We start from the raw sequence: 21,792 nt of genomic DNA, 5'->3' as shown, positions 1-21,792 counted from the left end.
TTCTAAGCTGATTTTATGACCATTTCCTTGTTTGTTTCAACTTGTGAATAAGGAAATAACTAATTCCAGTCTGAATGTTAGCAGGATTTCAGAACAATGCTGTCACCCCAAGGGAACAGAGTACTTCTAATGCACTTCTGAGGGCAAATATTTTCTTAAGGTGCAGTTCTTTTTTTTTTAACGTATCTTCTGGGATTAACGCCTTAGTTTCTTTTTCCAGCACACCATCCTGAATTTGCTGAGACTGGGAATGTTCTCATTCCTTTCCATGATGTGTCCAGTTAGCAGCCTTTCACATGGAAAACTCTTGTCACCTTAGGAATTCTACATCAGGAATTCTTTGAGCTATATACCGAAGGTGATACTTTATATGGTTTTTGGAAGTACTTTTGTTTAGATTTGATTAGTAATTCTTATGTATTTAATCGTTCATTCACAGTCTGAATAGTTTTTATTGCAATTTGAAATCAATCCAACTGAACTGGATGCCTGCTCACATCAACAGATTAATCTTGTGAACCTGAACTAATGGGTACTAATTTTATATGCAGTAATATTTCTCTGCTAATATTTTTCATAAACTGCATCTTGGCAAACGCTTCATTTAATTAAAAAAAAACTGCCCACCTGCAACAATTCTTACTTTGGTCTATATTGTTCATAACTTCCTTTTAAAATAAGGAGAGGGAAAGAAATGTTTGTTCTTCATTATATGTTCCTTATTCCCCCATCTTGATCTTTCTTTGTTAATAAGCATTTGTATTAATCTGTTTTTGTAAGGAGAAAATGTTTTTCTACCTCTTCTTTCCCTACAGTTCTTTATGTTCCATAATTTGAGAGGGATCTTCTCCTTCTGGAGTTAACACTGCTGTACTGAGAAATCAGCAGCAGGTGGTGCTGTAAAGTTCCTAGTCAAGCTTGTTAAATCCATTAGAGGAAAAAAATAGTACTTATGCTTTCAGAACAGCAAGCACAATGTTTCAGCAAGTTTTTCAAGGCTTCTTAATAAAATCAAATAGTTGGCTGAGAATCAAATAGTCAGTCCTTGTATAAGCAAGGAGGTTGGCTGTTGTGAGTAACAGCAGAAGCTGAGAGAGCTTCTACTATGACTTAAACAACAAAGAAAACATTGCTTGAGAGCAATAAATTGTCCAAATGATTCTAGCTATATTTTAGACGAAAACTGCTTGTTAACGGTAATAAACTGGGAGATAGAACTGGCATTTTGATATAATTTATGTAGGATTTTATTTAGTTAATTTAAACATGTTCTGCACTTAGGCAGCACAGATGGCAGTTCCAGGCAAATGTTCTTAGCTCTTCAATTTCGCTGTATTTGGCTATAGAAAAGTAGAATTAGCTCCTCCTGCAGCAATCTAGGTAGGTGATCTGTGTGAGTGCATGCCTTCTCAAGGCTGAAAGAAGGAGTACTTTGGAAAGTAATAAAAATATATTGTTTGAATTCCCTGATTTATTAGAATGGGAACACATTGCTGCTGCCTGAATTCATGTAACAACCACCTTTCCAAGTGGGTAAGATGCTACCTATCAGATTTCTTTCACACACCCAAGAACTAGAGCACAAATGAGCCTCCCTCCCCTCCTGCTCACCTGAGCTGTTGGTGGCACCCAGGCCCAGCAAAGCAGATAATTGGTTTTGTTATTTTTGCATCCAGAACTGTGCTAGAATTCCCTTTAAACCAGAAAGAAAGGCTGGGAGGAGATGAAAAGCTTTGTCTACTTACTTTCTCTTCCTGTGAAATGGAAGTGGTGTCAGTGAGTGTCAATTTATGTTCAAGCATAAAGGGAAACCTGCACATTGCAGAAAATGAACCTAGTGTTTCCCCATGACCTTTGTCCAACTAATTGCTTGAAAGATCTGTTTATCATAAAAAGATTTTAATCTATTCAGTTGTTCATCTGTCAACTGAAAGTCCTGACTTCTTATCATTTGAGTGTCAGCTGGTTCTGGGAAGGCTTATCTGTGTAATAGATAATTTCAGTTAAATATTACTTCTACTATAATATAAATAGTGTGGGCTAACTTTGTGCAGCAGATCCAGAAATGGAGCTGGTTTGTAGGATAGTTGTCTTTTTCATGTTAGCCTATCCCAGCTTTGGGATAGATGGGGAGTTAGCTCAGATCTCTGTGGCCATTGCTGGACCTCTACCCAGGGAGTTTGTACAGAGACTCCAGCTGCAAAACCACATCCTACCCGAAGAAGCTCCAGGCCCTGCTGTGGCTGAAGTCCGTGATTATCCTTGCCAACAAGATCCTGCGACTTCCGAGCTACCCCAGTACTTTTCCCACCTTCATGAGGTTGGGGTGACGCATTACAAAATCTTCCTGCCATGGGAACACATTCTTCCCGAGGGGGATGCCAGAAAGCCAGACGAAGCTCAAGTGCAGTGCTACCAGCAGCTGCTTGAGACGCTGGTTGCTGCAAACCTCAGGCCAGTGGTAGTTCTGCATCACAAGCACATCCCTGGCTATGTGGCCGCACAGGCTGCAGGCAACAAAACCAATGCTTTTGCTGACCTTTTTGTGGACTATGCAGAGTTTAGTTTCAGTGTTTTTGGGGGTCTGGTTGATGTATGGCTCACTTTCAGTGACCTGCCAGAGGTCCTGAAAAGCCTGCCTTACGATGAGCCCCAGCTCTGTGTCCGGGCCCTGGCTGCTGCTCATGACAGAGCTTACAGCGTCTACCACAAGAAATACTCGCTGGCAGGTAAGAATAGGCAGAGGGACTTTTGTGTACGACCTCTTCACAAATAGTTTGTAATGAGATTAAATTGCAACTGCTGCATGTAATCTCTGTGAATGTGCTGTCAGTGCTTTCAGAATTGCATAGAAGTACTTGAGTAACAGGTACCTTCAACTACCTTATTTTAATAATTTTTTATGATTACTGGTAATTCCATTTTATTTGAAATGATAGCCAAAGTAGTTGGGGAGAATGTAGGCATGTATCTCTGCGTGTATATTTATATATAATTTCTCTGAAGTGAAATTATAGTTGAAGTGAAATGTATTAAATAGTTAAATAAACCAACAAGAAACAAGATAGTTACTTTTAACTTAAAATGCAAATAAAATATCTTATTCTGTTATTTGTTTGGTGTGTGTACGATAACAAAGCTTTAATGATCAAGTTTCAGAACACAGGCTTCATAGAATAGTTTGGGTTGGAAAGGACCTTTAAGGTCATCCAGTTCCAGCCCCCCTGCCCTGGGTAGGGACACCTCCCACCAGACCAGGTTGTCCAAAGCCCCATCCAGCCTGGCCTTGGGCACTGCCAGGGATGGGGCAGCCATGCCTATCAGGGGAGCCTGTGCCAGTGCCATGTTCAACTGTCAGTTTGCAGGTTTTGTATTCATGTACTTTCCTTGTATTTTGGGGGGTTTTGTTTGTTTGTCTTTCTTTTTTTTTTTCTCCATGTCCAGCACAGAATGGGTATTTAAAAATAAACCACCACAGAAGAACCACAAAGGCATGAAAATTATTATAATTATCCAAGGAGTGGAATGGTTCCTGTTGGATGGCTGTATTCAGATCCTATTCAGATCCTGCAAACAACATTGTTGTAATTGCTGCTAATGAACATCTTAAGATTCACTGAAAAAGGCTCCTTGGGCTCTGCCTTTGAATTTCTACTTTCTGCAACTCTCCATTGATAAAATAATGGATGTTCTGAAATCAACTACCAAGGGCACTGGCTGATGATCCGCAAATCCAAAGAGTTCCAATGGATTTTAAAATAACTACAGTGAACCAAAATTCTTCATTAACACTTAATACACTACTAATAGATTGCCTCCTTTTCTTCAAGGTGGAAAGCTGTCCATTGCTTTAGGAATGGATCATAGCTTGGATCGTGCTTCATCAGAGTTGCTTTCAGTTTCTCTTCAGGTAACACCTTAATAGAATGATTTCCAAAATTATTTCAATGTTATTTCATTTCACTTGATGTTTATATACAAGATCAAGTGGTCTATTGCAAGTTAAATACAATTTTAGCAAATTGACCAATAGTGGAAATTTTATTTGTTTGATCAGTTCAATTGTGAAGCTCTCTGATTTAAAAAAAATACTTGAACATCCCTTCTTGGCCTGTGAGCAGTGATTAAAATATATGGAGACATATTTCATAACTGGCAATTTTATCAACATATATGCTTAAATAACAAGGTATACCCATTGCTCTTTTATTCACAAGTCTACTTAATGCACAACCAAATTAAAAAAAACTTATTTTTAAAATATCTTTTTTAAAATAGTAGTTAATATGTTAAAGCACAGCTTGAGCTGTGCTACGAGTGGTCTAGTTGTACAGGGATAACACAAAATGAGGAAAACCTACTTTCTACAAAGATGATGACATCCTTTCTGTAATGACCAAACCCTCTCTCAGTGCTTCTTCTCACTTAGATAATGTTGATGTGGGATGCAGTGAACAAGTGCCAATGCAGGTTTTTGGCTTGTATGCACAGCCCTTCAAAATTCAATAATAGGATAAGTAGTGACGCAGGTGTGATATTTCAATGATATAAGCAAGGTGTGGTTTGTATGGGGAGGAAAGATGTACTAAATGAGCTGACTAAACTAGAAAAAAAAAAAAAACAAAACACCTTGGACTGAAAAATAAACTGGAAGCTTATCAATTTTTTTATGCCTACTTCAGCAGCTAGCTTAATAAAAGAATACTATCTATTCCCTTGACTATGATGACCTTTAGTGGAGTAACAGTGGTAGTGTATAACAGTTAAAGATTTCTGAAGTGGACTTTCTGCAGAGGATTATTGATAAAGCCTCCCTGAAACACATGCTGATAAAGGTTTCTCTGTCTGGTTAGTCTCTGATTAACCAATCTTACTAATTTAAAGAATCAGTTGTAAGTCAGGAATATTAAATGCATAAAATGTTCTTACAACTTTATTTAATTCTAAATTTAGCGTTGTTTAGAAGGACAGGCATCTTTCCATACACCACTCAGTTCGTACTCAGTGTATTGTCCCACATAGCTGTGTGGCTTCTTACTTCAGCAGTGTACCTGTATCTAACATTTAACAACTTTACTCATTTTGAACAGAATGCCTGAAAAAAAATATATTTCTCCCAGATGATTCTTTCCCTTTTCTTGTTTCCAGGATTCAGTAGACTTTCTGTCTCTCAACATTCAGTACAGTTGTGGAAACGAAACAGATTTCTACATGCAAATGAGTGAATTCCAGGTAACATTATGCACAGTGTGCAAATGAGCATTTCACTTCACGAATACATTTGGGAATTGAAGTTCTAGTAATAGTGCAGAGCAGATAGAACAAATCCATCGTTGTTCTTAGAATTCTGCTGAGCCTTACAGACCATCTGTAACAAGTTATTTTGCAAAGAGGTCAGGTACAGGAGTTCACACTGAATTCAAAGTAATTGACAATTAATTTACTGTCTTAAATCCTTCAGCATCTATGCCTGCAGAGATGCCTCAGGATCATGTAGCATAGGCAATAGCAGCCTGAAAAGGAGTATGCCAGGCTCTACATTAACTCTCTTTGCTTTGTGTATTTGGGCGGGTCACTTATTCCCTGTAAATGGTAAAGCGATGGCCTGGCCAGAATTGTAGATCAAGAAGTGGAGACTCCCCACAGAGAATCTCTGGAAAACTAATAAATGTCTAAAAAATCCTTAAGCTTTTGATAGATTTATAGAGGTCGACTGTAGATACAGACTGTAAAGAGAAGGGAAACGTGTTTCTTGATGCATGTCTAAACAGTTCTGATTGCTGTGAGAACTCAGGCAGCAGCTATGCTAGGAAACAGCTGCATACAGCTCGCTGCTACTTCTCTGTTGTTTTTCTGACTCAAAGACAGGTGTTTGAAAGTGTTGGCAATGTTCTTGGTCAGTGATCATTATTGATGCATTGGTAACTGAAAAGGCATAATTATTTTGTCCAGGACTGGAAAACCTCTATCACATCATAAGGATTTGATAAATAATTTGGCTAATACCTTTACCTTAGATCTTGTTTTATTCTAGGATTGGTCCTGTGACTATAATACCAATCCTCACAACTCCTCATCAGTAAAGGCAATGCTAGAAATGTTAATTAGGACAAATTAGTGAAAGGATTAGATCATATAGCAGCAATAACGTCACTGATGTTATAGGCTAGTACCTGATACTACACATCTGAGAATGGATTGCATTCTTAAAATATGTAAGTCATACTGCACCCAAAGAGCAGAATAAGGAGCTATTTGACTCATTCACTCTCGGGTTGCATGCTATAATAATTCTAAAAATCTGGAATGCTTCAAACATTTACCGCAAGGTACTGCTTTGTAGCTTGTCAAAGGGAGGTCAAACTAAAAGTCTCTGGGGTTTATGCTTTGATTTGCATTGGGCTTTTTTTGGATCAAAGTGGGGGATGGTATTTAATGCTTACTCTGTTTTATGAATTTAACTCTGAACAACGTTATTACTGATTCTCAGTCCTCTAGATGTTTCCTGTTCTGTTTTAAAAGATGGTTTTACTAGCTGGCCAATGTTTATTTTCATACAATTCCTTGTTTTAATTTTGTTTTTGCAGAATCTCTGGAAGGACATAGAGATCTTGATTTTCACTCTAAAATTCCTTGACTGTGGTTCCCTGGAAGAGAATCCATTCATACGAGTAGCTGCCATTGTCACTGGTGAGTGATCTGTTTCAAGGAGTGGGAGAGTTTAGTAGCTAGGCTCTGAATGGGAAACTACAGAATTGTCCTGTCTAGACCATAAAATAATTTTATAGCTCCTTTCATAACCTTCCTGGAATATAAAAAGCTAACATACTGGATCTGAGAAAAAGAGCTATTACTTTTTAATAAAAAACAAAACACCCTTGTTTCAAAAGGTGTAATTGTATATAAAGTGGTGTCATGCAGTCTGTGGTATCTCATTTGTGACTAAGCCCATCACTTATTGTGTGTTTTCAGCTCTTAATAAAGAAAAGGCACGTACAATTGGGTATGATGTGAATGAACTATTGGACTTCTCATCTCGTGTTTTAAGGTACAGTTTTTCTCCCTTAAATTAGATACTATAATAAAGAGGTGTCCTATAGGAACAAATATGCTAGGCAGATATATGACAGTTTTAGTGGTAAAATCTGCTGATAGTTGCTGAAAGGACTTGAAAGGATTTAAATACCTAAGATAACACCTGTCCTAGGAGAGAAGTTCATGCCCCCAGAGATGTAGGAGATACAGAATCATGGAACAGTTTGAACTGGACACCTCCCACCAGATCAGGCTGCCCAAAGCCCCATCCAGCCTGGCCGTGGACACTTCCAGGGACGGGTCAGCCACAGCAGCCTGTGCCAGGGCCTCACCACCCTCATAGAAAAGAATTTATTCCTCATAACTAATTTAAATCCTCCCTCTTAATTTAAAACCTTTTCTCCTTGTCCTATTGCTCCACTCCCTGAGAAAGAGTCCCTACCCAGCTTTCCTGGCAGCTGCCTTTAGGTACTGGAAGGCCACTGTAAGGTCTGTCCACAGCCTTCTCTTCTCCAGGCTGAACAACCCCAGCTCTTGCAGCCTGTCTCCATAGGAGAGGTGCTCCAGCCTCTTGACCATCTCTGTGGCCTGCTGGCCATGCTGCTTTTGGTGCAACCCAGGATGCAGCTGCCTAGGGTGAAGCTAAGGACTACTGAGGCAGGACTGATTAGTTCTATCATGTCCCACGGAAACTCATGAGCACATGAAATTGCTACATGCTGTGAGGATTTTGTTTGCATCTTTGACCTAGTTGTAATGAATTATGAAAATCTGCCTACAAAGAGTGCATTAGGTACATGGCATAGCTCTTGAGCTGTTCTGAAGTTGGCTCACTGCACTTCACCTTCATCTCCCAGCGGGGTGGCAGGAGATTGGATTGATAGATTACAAAGGGACTGTACCATAAGTGGCAGATGAGCTGAGTGGGACCAAACAACTCTTTCATCCTCCTTGTTTGCAAGTTCTGTGGCACTGGCATCTACCTTGGAGATTGTAATTCCTTTTTATTCTGTTTTCAGTGTAGCCAGTACTCTACAGGAGAACCCAGATGCAATTCTCGCCCCTCGCTCCTCCTATCAAACAGTTTGGGAAATGTTTGCTAGCCAGTCTGAATTGGAGAGGGATTCTTTTCTGCAAGATGTTTTCCCGAATGGTTTCCTCTGGGGCACATCCACGGGTGCCTTTAATATTGAAGGAGCTTGGGCAGAGGATGGGAAAGGAGAGAGCATCTGGGATCGGTTTGGGCACGAAGGTCATGTCTACATGAACCAGACAACAGACGTGGCGTGTGACAGCTACTATAAAACCAGCTATGATGTTTACTTGCTGAGGGGTCTTCATCCCCAGCTGTACAAATTTTCTATATCCTGGCCTAGAATTTTCCCTGCTGGCACCAATGAGACCATCAGCTCCAAGGCTGTGGATTATTACAGCCAGTTAATTGACAGGCTGCTGGACGCTAACATTGAGCCCATGGTGACTCTGTTCCACTGGGACCTCCCGCAAGCTCTCCAGGTCCTTGGTGGCTGGCAGAATGACAGCATCATAGATGCTTTTGCGAACTACGCAGACTTCTGCTTTGCCACTTTTGGGGATCGGGTCAAGTTCTGGATTACTTTCCACGAGCCTTGGGTTATCAGCTATGCTGGCTACGGCACTGGCGAGCACCCTCCAGGAATTGCTGACCCAGGAGTAGCATCATACAAGGTGGGGACGCAGGAATAACAAGGATCCTGCAGCTGCCATTTTTGTGTTGTTCTCTGTTTATGTACTTTTAACTATGTGCAAGCCTAATGAGGCCTCTGAGACAGTTGTTTGCTTGTTGGTTGGGGTAGTTCAAGGATGCTAGATTTTATTTTCCATTCTGAAATCAGCCAGATTCTTACGCTTAATCCAAACCCTGCAAAGTAGTGTGACACACATCCATCCCTCTGCTCTCTGCCCCCAGGTGGCTCACACAATTCTCAAGGCTCACGCCAAGGTCTGGCACCTGTACGACGACAAATACCGTTCTCAGCAGCAGGGAAGAGTGGGGCTGGTGCTGAACTCAGATTGGGCTGAACCCAAGACTCCAACCAGCTCCGAGGACGTGAGGGCATCGGAGCGGTACCTGCAGTTCATGCTCGGCTGGTTTGCTCACCCCATATTTGTTAACGGTGATTACCCAGACATCCTGAAGGCTCAGATCCAGCAGGTAAACCAGCAGTGCTCCACGACAGTTGCACAGCTGCCTTTGTTTACAGAGGAGGAGAAAGCCTGGGTGAAAGGGACTGCAGACTTTTTTGGGCTTTCCCATTACACCTCCCGCCTGGTCAGTGCCGTGACTAATGGGACCTGTACACCAGGCTACGAGAGCATCGGGAACTTCTCCTTGCATGTGGACCCTGCTTGGCCAAAGACTGCCTCAGCTTGGATCTACGTGGTCCCCTGGGGATTAAGAAGGTTGCTGAAGTTTGTGTCCCAGGAATACACTGGGACAAAGATCCCAATTTACATAGCAGGAAATGGTATGCCAACAGAGGCCATAGGGGATCATATTAACGACACTCTGCGAGTGGATTATTTCCGCCGGTACATCAATGAGGCTCTAAAAGGTATGTTTTTTTTTTTTTTTTTTTTTAATTTTAAGTAATGGAAACTGGTTAATACATCTCTTCCACCGTGATTAGCTTTAAAACATCACCATTTGTGTGGGAATATGAGATCAGCTGCCTGTTGCATATGCAGTGCCATGTACTTCAGCCTACCTGGTGAGCAGATATGGAACTCTGCTTCTGTCCTGGAACAGATCCTTCATACATGCAAATACAGCCTTGAACCTAAAGCCAGTCTCTGTGAGAACAGTGTTCATGTATTTCATCTCTCCTGAAAATAATTTGACTGCAGGCAGGCCCTTACCTACAGAGATCTCATAGATCAGGACTGAATGGAGTCTTTACTGACGAGGCTGATCTAACTGACAGCATCCTGCAGCACTGAGAGTTAGAATTTTTAGGGAGATGTTTGTGTCTCAAATATTTTGAGTGAGATTCAAGGTATGGCTGTATCTTTGCAAATTGTGTATCCATTTGACACAAAAAATAATGCTTGTGACTGAAGTTCTGGACAATTATAGATCTGAGACTTCAAACAGAGATTTTACTGTTACTCTCTTCAGACACACAAATCAATAGCATCAGAAAACTTTATTAAATATGTTGGTGATCAGTATAGAGCTTCTGATCTTCTTGACCTAGTTCCCAATACACTGATAAAGAGTTACCAGTGGCACAAGTGTCCTGTACTCAAATATTTCTCTTCTGATGCATTTTAATCACTCAGCTTTTGACCAGCTCCTCTGACAGTGCTGACTGCTCTTCTAGCCAGGTGCTCTAACAGTTTTGTTTTGTTTTCCCTGGAAGACCATTCCTAGATGTTTGGCTGTCACCCTGTTACCCTTCACTGTTGTGCTTGTGTTAGGCGGTGCTGTGTTCAGAAAATGTCCCGTTGACTAACAGTCTTGTGTTGTTTCTGTGGCAGCGGTGAAACTAGACACGGTTGACGTCCAATCATACATTGCTCGATCCTTGGTTGATGGCTTTGAAGGCCCATTGGGGTACAGCCTAAAATTTGGGCTACATCATGTGAATTTTGAAGACAGCAACAGACCAAGGACTCCCAAGGCATCCGCTTATTTCTATGCCAGCATTATCGAAAAGAATGGTTTCCCACCCCAAGTCTCAAACAGACTCCCTGCGCCGGTGATGTTTGACCTACCCATGCCATCAAAGTTGCCAAATTTACCAGCATCAGAAGTCCCCTCCAAGTCAAAGGTTGTCTGGCAGAAGTTTTCATCTCAAACAGACTTTGAAAGGGACACATACTTTTACGGGACGTTCCCGGAGGACTTTACATGGGGTGTGTCTTCTTCCGCATACCAGATAGAGGGAGGCTGGGACGCTGATGGCAAAGGGCCCAGCATCTGGGATAACTTCACCCATGTACCAGGGAACATAATTAACAATGATAATGGTGATATCGCTTGCGATAGCTACAACAAGCTGGAGGAAGATATTTACCTGCTGAGAGCCCTAGGGGTAAAGAACTACCGTTTCTCTCTGTCCTGGCCTCGAATTTTCCCCACCGGAAGGAACGACTCAATAAACAGACACGGAGTTGACTACTATAACCGCCTCATTGACGGACTGGTGGCAAACAGCATCACCCCGATTGTCACACTCTACCATTGGGACCTGCCCCAGGCCCTCCAGGACATCGGGGGCTGGGAGAGCAGCGCACTGATTGAACTCTTTGATAGTTTTGCAGACTTCTGTTTCCAGACCTTTGGGGACAGAGTGAAGTTCTGGATCACATTCAACGAACCCCAAGTCATTGCCTGGGTTGGCTATGGCCTGGGAGATTTCCCACCCAACGTCAAAGACCCCGGGAGCACTCCCTACAAGGTGGGACACATCTTGTTGAAAGCTCACGCCAGGGTGTACCACACATATGATGACAAATACAGAGCAAGCCAGGGAGGTGTCATTTCTCTGTGTCCCAACATCGACTGGGCCGAGCCAAAGACACCGAGTGACCCCAGGGACCTGGAAGCTGCAGACAGGTACTTGCAGTTCCTGGTGGGGTGGTTTACCCACCCAGTCTTCAAAAACGGCGACTACCCTGAGGTCATGAAGTGGAAAGTTGGGAACAGGAGCGAGCTGCAGAACCTGCCGTCATCCCGCCTACCCGTTTTCACAGCCGAGGAACGTGACTACATCCGGGGCACAGCAGATGTCTTCTTCTTCAACACCTACACTTCCAAAATGGTAACCCACACAACAACCCCTCTGAAGCCCTTCTCTTATGAATATGACCAGGAAGTTTCAACAAGTATCGACAGCTCCTGGCCTTCCTCAGCTCTTCCTGGCCATCAGGCTGTGGCCTGGGGGCTGAGGAGGCTGCTGAACTGGATCAAAGAGGAGTATGGCAATCCCCCGATATACATCATTGAGAACGGGGTGGGGGTAAATACCAGCTCAGATGTTGACGACCATACCAGGATCCTGTACCACAAAACATACATCGATGAAGCTTTAAAAGGTAGAAACATTTGTTTTTGTTCTCTGGTGGGTGACTCCTCTAAATTCTTCATCGCTATCTTCCTCCGACAGGTAGTTTTTAAAAGCACCTGTTAACAGTCTTTAAATATCCTGAATGCAACATAAACAGTGTTTTTTTATGCTCTCCTTTGAATGGCCGTTCATATCCTCTGACTGTGAGGTCTTTCATGGTCTTTCTTGTCTAGTGTCAGTCAGCTTTGTGAAGCTGGCGGTGTGTGTGTGTTTGCAAGTGACCTCCTTTGATGCACAATGTATCACTAATGCTCTTCCGTTGCTTCTGGTCTTTCAGCTTACAAGCTGGACGGTGTTAATCTGCGAGGATACAACACTTGGTCTTTTATGGATAACTTTGAGTGGGTGAATGGCTATGATCCAAGATTTGGGCTGCACCAGGTCGATTTTGATGATCCCAACAGGCCAAGAACCCCAAAGCGCTCGGCTGTGTACTATGCAGAAATCATCCATGATAATGGCATCCTGCTGCCCAAGGAGGACGAATTTCTATATGGGGAGTTTCCAAAGAACTTCTGGTGGAGTGTAGCGACAGCAGCTTACCAGGTTAGGAAATGAGGGCTGACTCTTCGGTACCAGTGGCTGTTAATACATTTTGGATAAGACACCCACAGCTTTTGTAACATGAGGTAATTGAGGGTTGCTGTAACAACTGCCTTACTTACCTCCAAGTTCTTCCCTTTTAACGGCGTGGTTGTACCATGGGAATTGAGACAGCAGCATGGGCTTCACAGGAACCAGCAAACACTGAGCAGCGGGTTGAACTGACACAACACCTCCCTGGGACACTGTACTTGGGTTAAACTTCTGTGCCGTGAGGCCCAGGAGCTCTTACTAGTTTGGTGCAGCAAACATTACTGCTTCAAGGCTTAAGCTGATAAGTCAACACATCATGTGGTGTGTTTTGGCAAAGGCCAAAAGGCTGAATTCTTTGCTGGGTCAAGATGTAAATTTGGGGTTACTAATGGTTCCTCCCTTTCCTCCTCCATCTTCAATTACAGATTGAGGGAGCATGGAGAGCAGACGGGAAAGGACTTAGCATTTGGGACCAATTTTCTCACACCCCCCTGAAAATCAGCAATGATGACAATGGGGACGTAGCTTGTGACAGCTACCACAAGATCGAGGAGGACGTGGAAATGCTGAAAAGCCTCAAGGTGTCTCACTACCGCTTTTCCATCTCCTGGTCCCGTATTCTCCCAGATGGAACCACCAGATACGTCAACGAAGCGGGACTGAATTACTATGAAAGGCTGATTGACGCTCTTCTGGCAGCCAACATAATGCCTCAGGTAACTAAAAGTGGAAATCCAAGAATGCAGGAGCTGAGAATTAAGTTCATGTTGAAAGATGTGATGCTGACTCTCAGATTCCTCTGGTTTATTCCTGTGTGCTGATCCCTATGTGGGAAACTCTCACTCCTTACAAACTTCCCAGTCTGTTCAAGACCCGTTAAGACCCGTTGCTGTGTAGGCAAGTAGCAGAACCCAAGTCTGACACTCAGAGCATGCCTGTGTGTTTAAGTCCACTCCCTCCTTCACAGAGATTTTTTCATTGTTTGCCAGGAGGAAACGTTCTTTGAATAGGTAAATGTGCTAGGAATATAGGGATACATTCGCAATTACTATCCTGAAGATCACAGTAGCCTTACTGGTGGCTTTTTCCAAACACATTTGCTGTTTCCCAAGTACCACTGACCTGTTGCCTCCCCACTGCTGGCCGGGTCCCCCCAAGCCGCCCTGACAGTGGTGCTCATCTGGGGAAGGCGAGGCAAGGAGGTTGTTCTGTGCTCCTGACACTGCGCAGCCTTTCAGCAGCTCACCTAAGTTTTCTCTGAGCTTTTTGCTTGCAGTGGACTTGCAGAATTGGGAAGGCTTTGGCCTTTCCTAGAAGCCCAAGCAGTGCTTGTATGTGCCTTCTACATTGTCAGCCCTTGTTCCCACTTGCTATGTGCTTGTTTTTTTGAGTTACAGCTCGTTAAGAAACTCCTCGCTTAGCCCAGAAGGCTTTCTTTCAGCTTGGACTCTGGTCCTAAGTTAGAGTGTTTGGGTTCCTTGCTGGGAGTGCTTTGGTTAATAGGTCACTGACAGATTTGGCACATATTTGGTTAATATGTCAGTAAGTTGTAGGATTAGTGTCACCAAGGTGGGACAGGCCCTCCTAATGGGAATTTTTTACATAAATTAATGAATTTTATAAGAATTGGGTACTTAACACGGTTCGGATGTGTTCTTGGGAGAAGATTAAGCGATAAAAAGTGTATAGTTAAAAATTAATTACAAAGTTATAAGTAAGTTACAAAAAATGTACCTACTGACAGGTAGGATGAACGAGTGCAAGAGTATAGATAATTACAAATGTTGTGGAGAACTGTTTTACTCCTTTGTTCATAGTTTTGCCAAGTAGCTACTCTGATTGAAACAAAGAAGAAAGCCTTTTTCTAGCTGCAGATCCAAGCAGGGTTTATGCTTGGAAATGAGGCTGGTTTGTTGTCCTTATCCCTGAAAGGAAGGAATGACTGGCTGAGTCCTTTCTCTGCTTGCTCCCCGCAGGTGACTATCTACCACTGGGACCTCCCGCAGGCACTGCAGAACGTCGGTGGGTGGGAGAACGATACAATAGTTCAGAGGTTTAAGGAATATGCTGAGCTCCTTTTCCAGAGGCTGGGAGATAAAGTCAAGTTCTGGATCACCCTCAATGAACCCTACAACACGGCATATCTCGGCTACGGCTTCGGGACAGCTGCTCCAGGTGAGGCTGCTGAGCATGGTTTCAAAGCTCTGCTGAAGCAGTATCTCAGCCCTGGGCTGGGCCCCAGGTGCTGCACGTTTCATTTAATAGCAGGCAGCTGGCTTATTTCTCTCACAGGAGGGCAGCTCTGGGTGTCCTGGGTGTGTTCACCTGGGAGGAAGCAAAAGGGGAAGTTGGGGATGGCTGCTCCAGCTTCGTGCTGTCTCTCTCTGCAGGAATCTCTGTTAGGCCGGGGCGAGCCCCTTACATAGTGGGGCACAACCTAATAAAGGCCCACGCAGAAGCCTGGCACCTGTACAACGAGACATACCGGGCCAAACAGGGAGGACTGATCTCCATCACCATCAACTCAGACTGGGCAGAACCAAGGAACCCCCACAAACAGGAGGACTGGGACGCTGCCAGGCGGTACCTGCAGGTAGGAGGCACACAGCCCCAGCTCTCCTGCCTGCTCGCGGCGTTTGGGTTGGCATCTGGAACTGCCCAGAGCCCAGGCTGGCATTTCAGATATGTTTCCTTGCAGTGATGCTTCTCTAATACATCACCTTCTTCTGGTGGCTGATCAAGTACATAGTGGAAATGAGACAAAACAGGACTGCAGTCCCAGAAGCTTAATAAATGTGTTGCCATTACACAGGCATCCCTGCATATCTCTACGTGCTTGCTCATTATAAATCTGGTACTACGTGTAAAGCAGCAAATGGAGAGGAATAGTGAAGTCCCTTGTTTTGATACCTAACGTATACATATTTCCTGGGTTAGTTTCTCATAGGTTGGTTTGCTCACCCCATTTTCAAAAACGGCGATTACAACGAAGTGATGAAAACGAGGATTCGGGAGCGAAGCCTGGCTCAGGGTCTGAAGCAGTCTCGGTAAGAGCACAGGCACTGCTTTTGTGTTGCCTGCTGTGCTGAAACCTGCTTTTCTGATGGTGCTGTTAAGTGGAAGGATTCTGGTGAAATGGTGCGGTAAAAATCTGTGTCCCCTCATGGGAAAACTATTGTTTTTTTCTGGTCCCTGTCTTTGCCTCTCTTGCAAACTAAATTTACTAATATAAATAAATCTTTCTTCTACCTTTGGGGTACTAGGTTGGCAGCTCAGAGTGATGTAATAAATGATCTGCATTAGATGCTGTGATTTGCCTGACAGTGATAAATGTGTTTTAATCGTTCTTAAAACGATGTACCGCACTCATTGGTGCCTCCAAATTACATTTCTGGTTTGCCATTCCAGTTAATTGCTTGCAACCCTATTTCACTACCGGTGTTGCACTGTGGATGTTTTTCCTTTTCTCTCACTTTCTAGACACATACCAGGAAAGCACTTTTTCTTCCCCCCTCTTGATTTTAATAACAATTTCCTGGAGGTATATTAGGTGTGGGGGTGATCATCCCTCTCTGGTAAGACCCCTTGTTCTGAAATGAGGGAGGTGACAGAAGAGTTGGTGTGTGCTCTGCAGCAGTGGCACGTCTCTTCAAGAGTTAAGTCATGTTGTTACATGCTTAAAACATTTGAATTTTTTCGCGTTTTTTTTATGTTGTTTTTTCTCTGGTTGTTGCTACCATGAATAAGATAGCACAGTCACTGGTTGTTGCTTTATGAGATGAAGTGCCCAAGTGTCTCCCTCTGGGGCAGAAGTCCTGTCCTCAGCCTAAGAGCGAACTCTTTAAGCAGCACAGGATTGCCGGGAGTGCACGTTGAGCAGTGGTTGCCTAGGGACTGAATTCCCAAGAGAATTTTCTCTATTTTCTGGCTAAAAGGAAACTGAAAACTCCTTGCTTCAGGGCACGCTGGGTGTCCCTGACTGTTTCTTGCTCGGTCACCACAGCAGTGATCATGTAGGGCTGAGATCCCAAAGGGAGGTGTTCTCTGAGGCCTCCCTTTTGGAGGGAACCAAGTGCTTTGGGATTAACCAGCAGAGCTCCCCTGCCCCTGGTTAGTTCCCAGTTTCTTCTGGATTTTCCCATCTTCCTCCAAGAAGATCACGGTGCAGCTCTCTGCTGCGCTTCTCCTGTGTTCTTTGCATTTCTTCATGGCTGGGTGTCTTGGCAGCATTGTTCCAGCTCCCTCCTGGGTGATCAAGCTGAAAGTTGAGTAGGTCTCCAAGTCACGAGTACAGAAGTGCCTTACACCTCATCTGATTTTCTTAGCTGTAGAGCTTGTTTGTATTGTTTCTTTTCAATGCTGCCCTGATTCATGCTGAAAGCCACTTTATATCTTTACTTCAAAGCCTCTTGCCCTATGCAAACACATTTATAAACAAGCATGTGAAGAAAAGGGGGGTGCTCAGTAGTAGTTAGAGATTGCCAAGCTGTATTTCCATTTACATGTCTGTTGGCTATTTTCCTTTATCCTTCCTCTGGGCTTTTCGACATCTCAGTGTTACAGTCCACAGACTGCTGCAGTGAAGACAAACCCTGTGCCAATTAAACTTTCTGGGTCCCAGAACAAAGGGATACAGGGATGAAGTCATGTCAGTGTTGCAGGTGCTCTTAGGGAAAGTTTCTGACTTCTCTAACTCAAAAGTACTTCTGAGCGCAAGCACAGCAAGAGAAAACAGCAGGACTGGTAAAAAACAGCCTTGTCTTTAGTTCTGTTGCCTGCTGTAGTGCAAGTGTTACTGGTTCGTGGAGCCCCGTGGCTGCCAGCAGCTCTGCACTGAGGCTGTGTTTCTGCCACTACCTTTTATTTGAGTGTGAACCATGCAGTGTTTTGTTTCCGGTCAGTGGAAGGGCCGTTCCTCTCCTGGGGACCTCTACATCAGGCAACATGAATTGCCTGAATTCTAGCAAAAGCTTCGTTTAGTTAGCCACCAGGACTGAGGGAGGGGTAGAAACAAAAGAAGGGGAAATCCTGAAAAGAGCTGCATTTCTATGGGTTTATGCTTTTTCTCTGTTTTCTATTGCAGACTTCCAGAATTCACTGAAAGTGAAAAGCAAAGAATTAAAGGCACATATGACTACTTTGGTCTAAATCACTACACTACGGTTTTAGCATACAACTTTAATTATTCTACTGGCATTCTGTCATATGACTCTGATAGGTAAGATATAAATGTACATTATCGGTCAAGTCAAATGTGCATGTCTGGAGCCTGGACCAACTAAGCAATATAAGCTAACAGCGCATAAAGCCATGAGACAGATTTATTAGGCTCTTAGAACCAATACTAGGGAAAATACCCCCAAACAATACCTGTGATGCCATGATTTTTGCAGAAGGCTAGCTACAGCCCTTTCTTTATGACCCAAAGTGAATGGTTAAAATAGAACGAGGAAAATGAGAGCATCTGCTAAAAGGAAGGAATCAGCTCTTCTGAGTCTCCCACGTGGTATCAGCTGTAGAGTCTTTATCGTGTTTCCTTCCCCAGTCCATAGTTTAAAGAGGGAGGTTATCCTGGTTTGTGGGTACTACTGCATTTGCTGTTAAACAGTTGTTGGCTCTCTCCACACATTGGGTAAGCTGAAATTTAAAGCCTAAGTAGCTAAATCACTTAATGGGTAAATATACATAAGCCAAGATTTTTTCAGATATTGATTTCTTTCCTAAGTTTCAAAAGGTAAATAATATGAGTTTAGGCGTTTCTCTGCTGAGAAGTAAGGTAATTGTGGGACCACTCATGAGGGTGAATATTAGCTGTTTTCTAAGCCATTTTCACAAAACTGTGTGGAATTGGGGTAGCATTCCTTTGCACTTTGCTGCTGCAGTACTACCCCATGGCTACCCCTTAGAGGATGCTGGGATCTGTCCTGCATTCCTGCAGGGGCTGTGTGCTCAGTCACTGCATTGTTCCCCAGAGCTGTGTTGCGTTCTCAGGCGAGCAGTGACACAGGGCTGGGCACCAGGGACAGGACTGTGATCAGTGTCCTCCTCTACAGGGGTGTCGCTTCAGTAACCGACCGCACCTGGCTGAACTCAGGGTCCTTCTGGCTCAAGGTGACGCCCTTTGGCTTCCGAAAGCTCCTGAGGTGGATAAAGGAAGAGTATGGTGACCCTCCCATTTATGTGACTGAAAATGGGGTATCGGAACGGGGAGACACAGATTTCAACGACACCTGGCGGATACATTACCATCGGAACTACATTAACGAAGCACTGAAAGGTAAGAGTGACTATTTAAAGCTGATTAGCAGTGTTGCCCAACAACCCTGGCACGTACAAAGTGAGCTGTACAGAGCTGAAAGACCATTGGCAAGGCGTTTGTCAACTACACATACACGGGGTTACTCTGTATCTCCTCTGAGCATTTGGATGTTAGCAGCCACTGGGCATGGCTGGCTGAGGCTTGTGCAGGGAAAGATGGAGGCAGAGCAAACCATGGGGTTAGTAGAGTGGGATAAGGGCAGCTTCCTTGTACAGCTGCATGTGGCAAGAGAGGGTTCTTTGCTGCTGGTTCTATAAATGGCACCCTACTTAAAACAAAAAAACACAAGGAACTGGTTTCAGTTACAGCTGTGGTCAATTTTGCTGCTCTGCCATGGGGTGTTCCCAATGCACTTGTTTACTGCCTTTTAGCAGTGGGGGCCCCATGAACACTTGTTTGAACACTCATGGCGTATTGATAGGTTCTGTTCCCTGTTCTTAAACCTTTGCTTACTGAATGAGAACTTTGATTTTTTGGAGCAGAGAAAAGCAGTCTCCAGGGCTGATGGAGCTGCCCTGCTTGATGGCTAGCTCTACATTGGCAGTTGAACCACCTCTCAGAGCAGCACGTGCCAGAGGTGGGGATGGGGAGGTGGTGAGCCCAAGGCTGGGTTTGTAATAGCTGTGTTGCACCCAGCTGTGTTTTTGTGTTGTGCCCTGTTTGTACCACTGTGGGCTGAGGGGCAGCTCTGTGCTGCCTGCCCGCTCAGCCTCCCTGCTCTGTGTGCTCCTGAACAGCTGTTGTGCTGGACGGCGTCGACCTGCGAGGCTACACAGCATGGACGCTGATGGACAACTTTGAGTGGGCCGTGGGCTTCGACGAGAGGTTTGGGTTCTACCACGTCAACTACACGGACCCCAGCCTGCCGCGGCTCCCCAAGGCCTCCGCCAGGTACTACTCGCAGATCATAAGCTGCAACGGGTTTCCAGATCCAGCAGCGGGCCCGCATCCCTGTCTGGAACCGGAGCCTGAAGGTGAGTGATGCAGCAGAAATCACGCGTCTGATGCTAAACCCAGACATATTCTGTAATCTGTGGTCCGAAAAGACGCCAGCTTTTTCTACAGTAATCTTTTTAATGGCTTTGATAACAAACTGTCTCATGGACAGCCTTTCTTAGGACTGAAGTGAAATTTAGGTCATTTCTGTTTGCAAAGCCAGAATAACTTAAAAAGATGTTGTGGTAGCACCTAGCTACGTGCCTGTCCTGAAGACACGGCAAAGAAAGAGCTAGGCCATTCTACTTTTCTCTGATTAATACGACGTTTCCCCAGTCACGCCTATCTAATAGTCCTGCAGTGTTTTTGTTTGTTTGTAAATTTGACTGCATTTTAAGAGGCATTGGGAATACTTCCATCATTTGTGTTCTCTGGGCCAAGTACATTAACTGAACAGCAACCCCTGCCACTCGGGGTGTTCCAGCCTCAAGAGCTCTCTATTAACCCCAGGTTGTGCCTTTACCCTGAGCTGGAATTGTGTCAGTCCCTGATCCCAAAGACCTACAGGTGCAGCCAGGGCCCTGCCCAGCAGCACCGAGCCTCCCGCAGAGGGAGGAAGAAGCGATGCACACTTAAATGAGTAAGTTCACAGCGGGCTGGGTACTAATACTTTCTTGTTGTCTTCCCCTGCACAGTGACACCAACGGTCCCCACGGCAGTGGAACTGGCTGACAACGTGCGCTTCTTGGGCTTGGATTTAACGTCACAGAGTGCAGAAGTCGCGCTCTATGTGCTTTTTGCTCTTTCTGGAATTGGAGCACTGGGCCTGGCTCTTCTTGCGTATAAATATGGGACATTATCCAAAAAATCCCATAAACAATCACACATGGAACTTAGTAAAATGTGAAGTTCAATCGGTTTGAATATGGGGAACAGCCTGAAACAATGAAACCCCATCACACTGTATTCTGCAGCAGCAGAAAGAGCGACTGAGTGCTCGTACTACTGCACCTTAATGAGGGGATGGAAGCCTTAGAACTGGCATCCCGTCTTTTTGTTGTTTGCTTAAAATATGAAGGAAAAAATGTTTTGTTGATTGATTTTTTTTTCCCATCTGTTATTGATTTTATTTCTTCAAATCAAAACTAAAATAGCTTGTTCCAAGTTGTGCAAGAATTTTGAACCTGAACATTCAACTGCTGTCCTTCACCACCTTCCCTGGGGTCCTGCTGGTCTCTTCAAGGCATCCAAGAGTGTCCCCATGGAGCTCTACTGAATCTTAATGGTTTGAAGACAAGGTAGGGCTGCTAAAAACAGCTGGAGGAGGATATTATTCTCACAGCTACTGTACAGCATGTTTTTTTTCCTTTCCTTTTTTTGAATTTTATCATAAATTATTAAAAAACGAAAATTGGCCTTAGCCCTCTGCCTTCACGTTTGTAGAGCATGATACTTAACTGAAGCATCTTTAAATAGAAGGCTGAAGCAGCACAGAACACCTGTAATGTTTAGGGCTATACAAAAAATATAAATGCACAATTCCACCTAGGAAAGCTCTGTTCCCACTTCCAAAATAAGTTTCCCCACTCTTCTATTACAATCCTTCTTTCCAGGAATATTTTTATTTTCTGTGAGAAAGAAGAAAGTACTTTTCTCCCTGTGCCATCTCGTGGATGCAAAACCCTTCCATACACGTTTGACCGGACTTCAACAGGAGCAACTCCCAAGTAAGATCCTTTAAACTGCAACAAAAAGCTTGAAGGTCTTTTCCAACCTTTGATTCTATGAAAAAGATTGCTTGCTGTATTTTAAGTT

The 21,792-nt window shown here is 43.9% G+C and overlaps 1 protein-coding gene across 1 annotated transcript; it reads left to right on the top strand.

Annotated features, from left to right (window-relative positions):
- Positions 1-1,244: 1,244 nt before the first annotated feature.
- Positions 1,245-21,778, top strand: LCT (lactase). The gene is made up of 17 exons (XM_035331979.1): positions 1,245-2,729; positions 3,831-3,910; positions 5,149-5,232; positions 6,588-6,690; positions 6,973-7,048; positions 8,055-8,742; positions 8,984-9,629; positions 10,555-12,114; positions 12,424-12,692; positions 13,148-13,438; positions 14,699-14,897; positions 15,113-15,315; positions 15,660-15,769; positions 17,806-17,940; positions 18,776-18,999; positions 19,779-20,015; positions 20,673-21,778. The coding sequence occupies exons 1-17, from the start codon at positions 2,066-2,068 to the stop codon at positions 20,882-20,884; spliced, it is 5,781 nt and encodes a 1,926-aa protein (XP_035187870.1). The 5' UTR covers positions 1,245-2,065; the 3' UTR covers positions 20,885-21,778.
- The last annotated feature ends 14 nt before the right edge of the window (positions 21,779-21,792 follow it).

This window comes from Oxyura jamaicensis, chromosome 7, assembly GCF_011077185.1.
Source record: "Oxyura jamaicensis isolate SHBP4307 breed ruddy duck chromosome 7, BPBGC_Ojam_1.0, whole genome shotgun sequence".
Taxonomy (NCBI): domain Eukaryota; kingdom Metazoa; phylum Chordata; class Aves; order Anseriformes; family Anatidae; genus Oxyura; species Oxyura jamaicensis.
This window is presented reverse-complemented; position numbering and strand designations above follow the sequence as displayed.

Excerpts from the sequence above, each read along its gene's own strand:
- LCT (XM_035331979.1), top strand. The coding sequence starts at position 2,066 with ATGGAGCTGGTTTGTAGGATAGTTGTCTTTTTCATGTTAGCCTATCCC. Across the intron at positions 9,630-10,554 it reads CATCAATGAGGCTCTAAAAG|CGGTGAAACTAGACACGGTT; the intron begins GTATGTTTTTTT and ends TTTCTGTGGCAG. Across the intron at positions 19,000-19,778 it reads CATTAACGAAGCACTGAAAG|CTGTTGTGCTGGACGGCGTC; the intron begins GTAAGAGTGACT and ends GCTCCTGAACAG.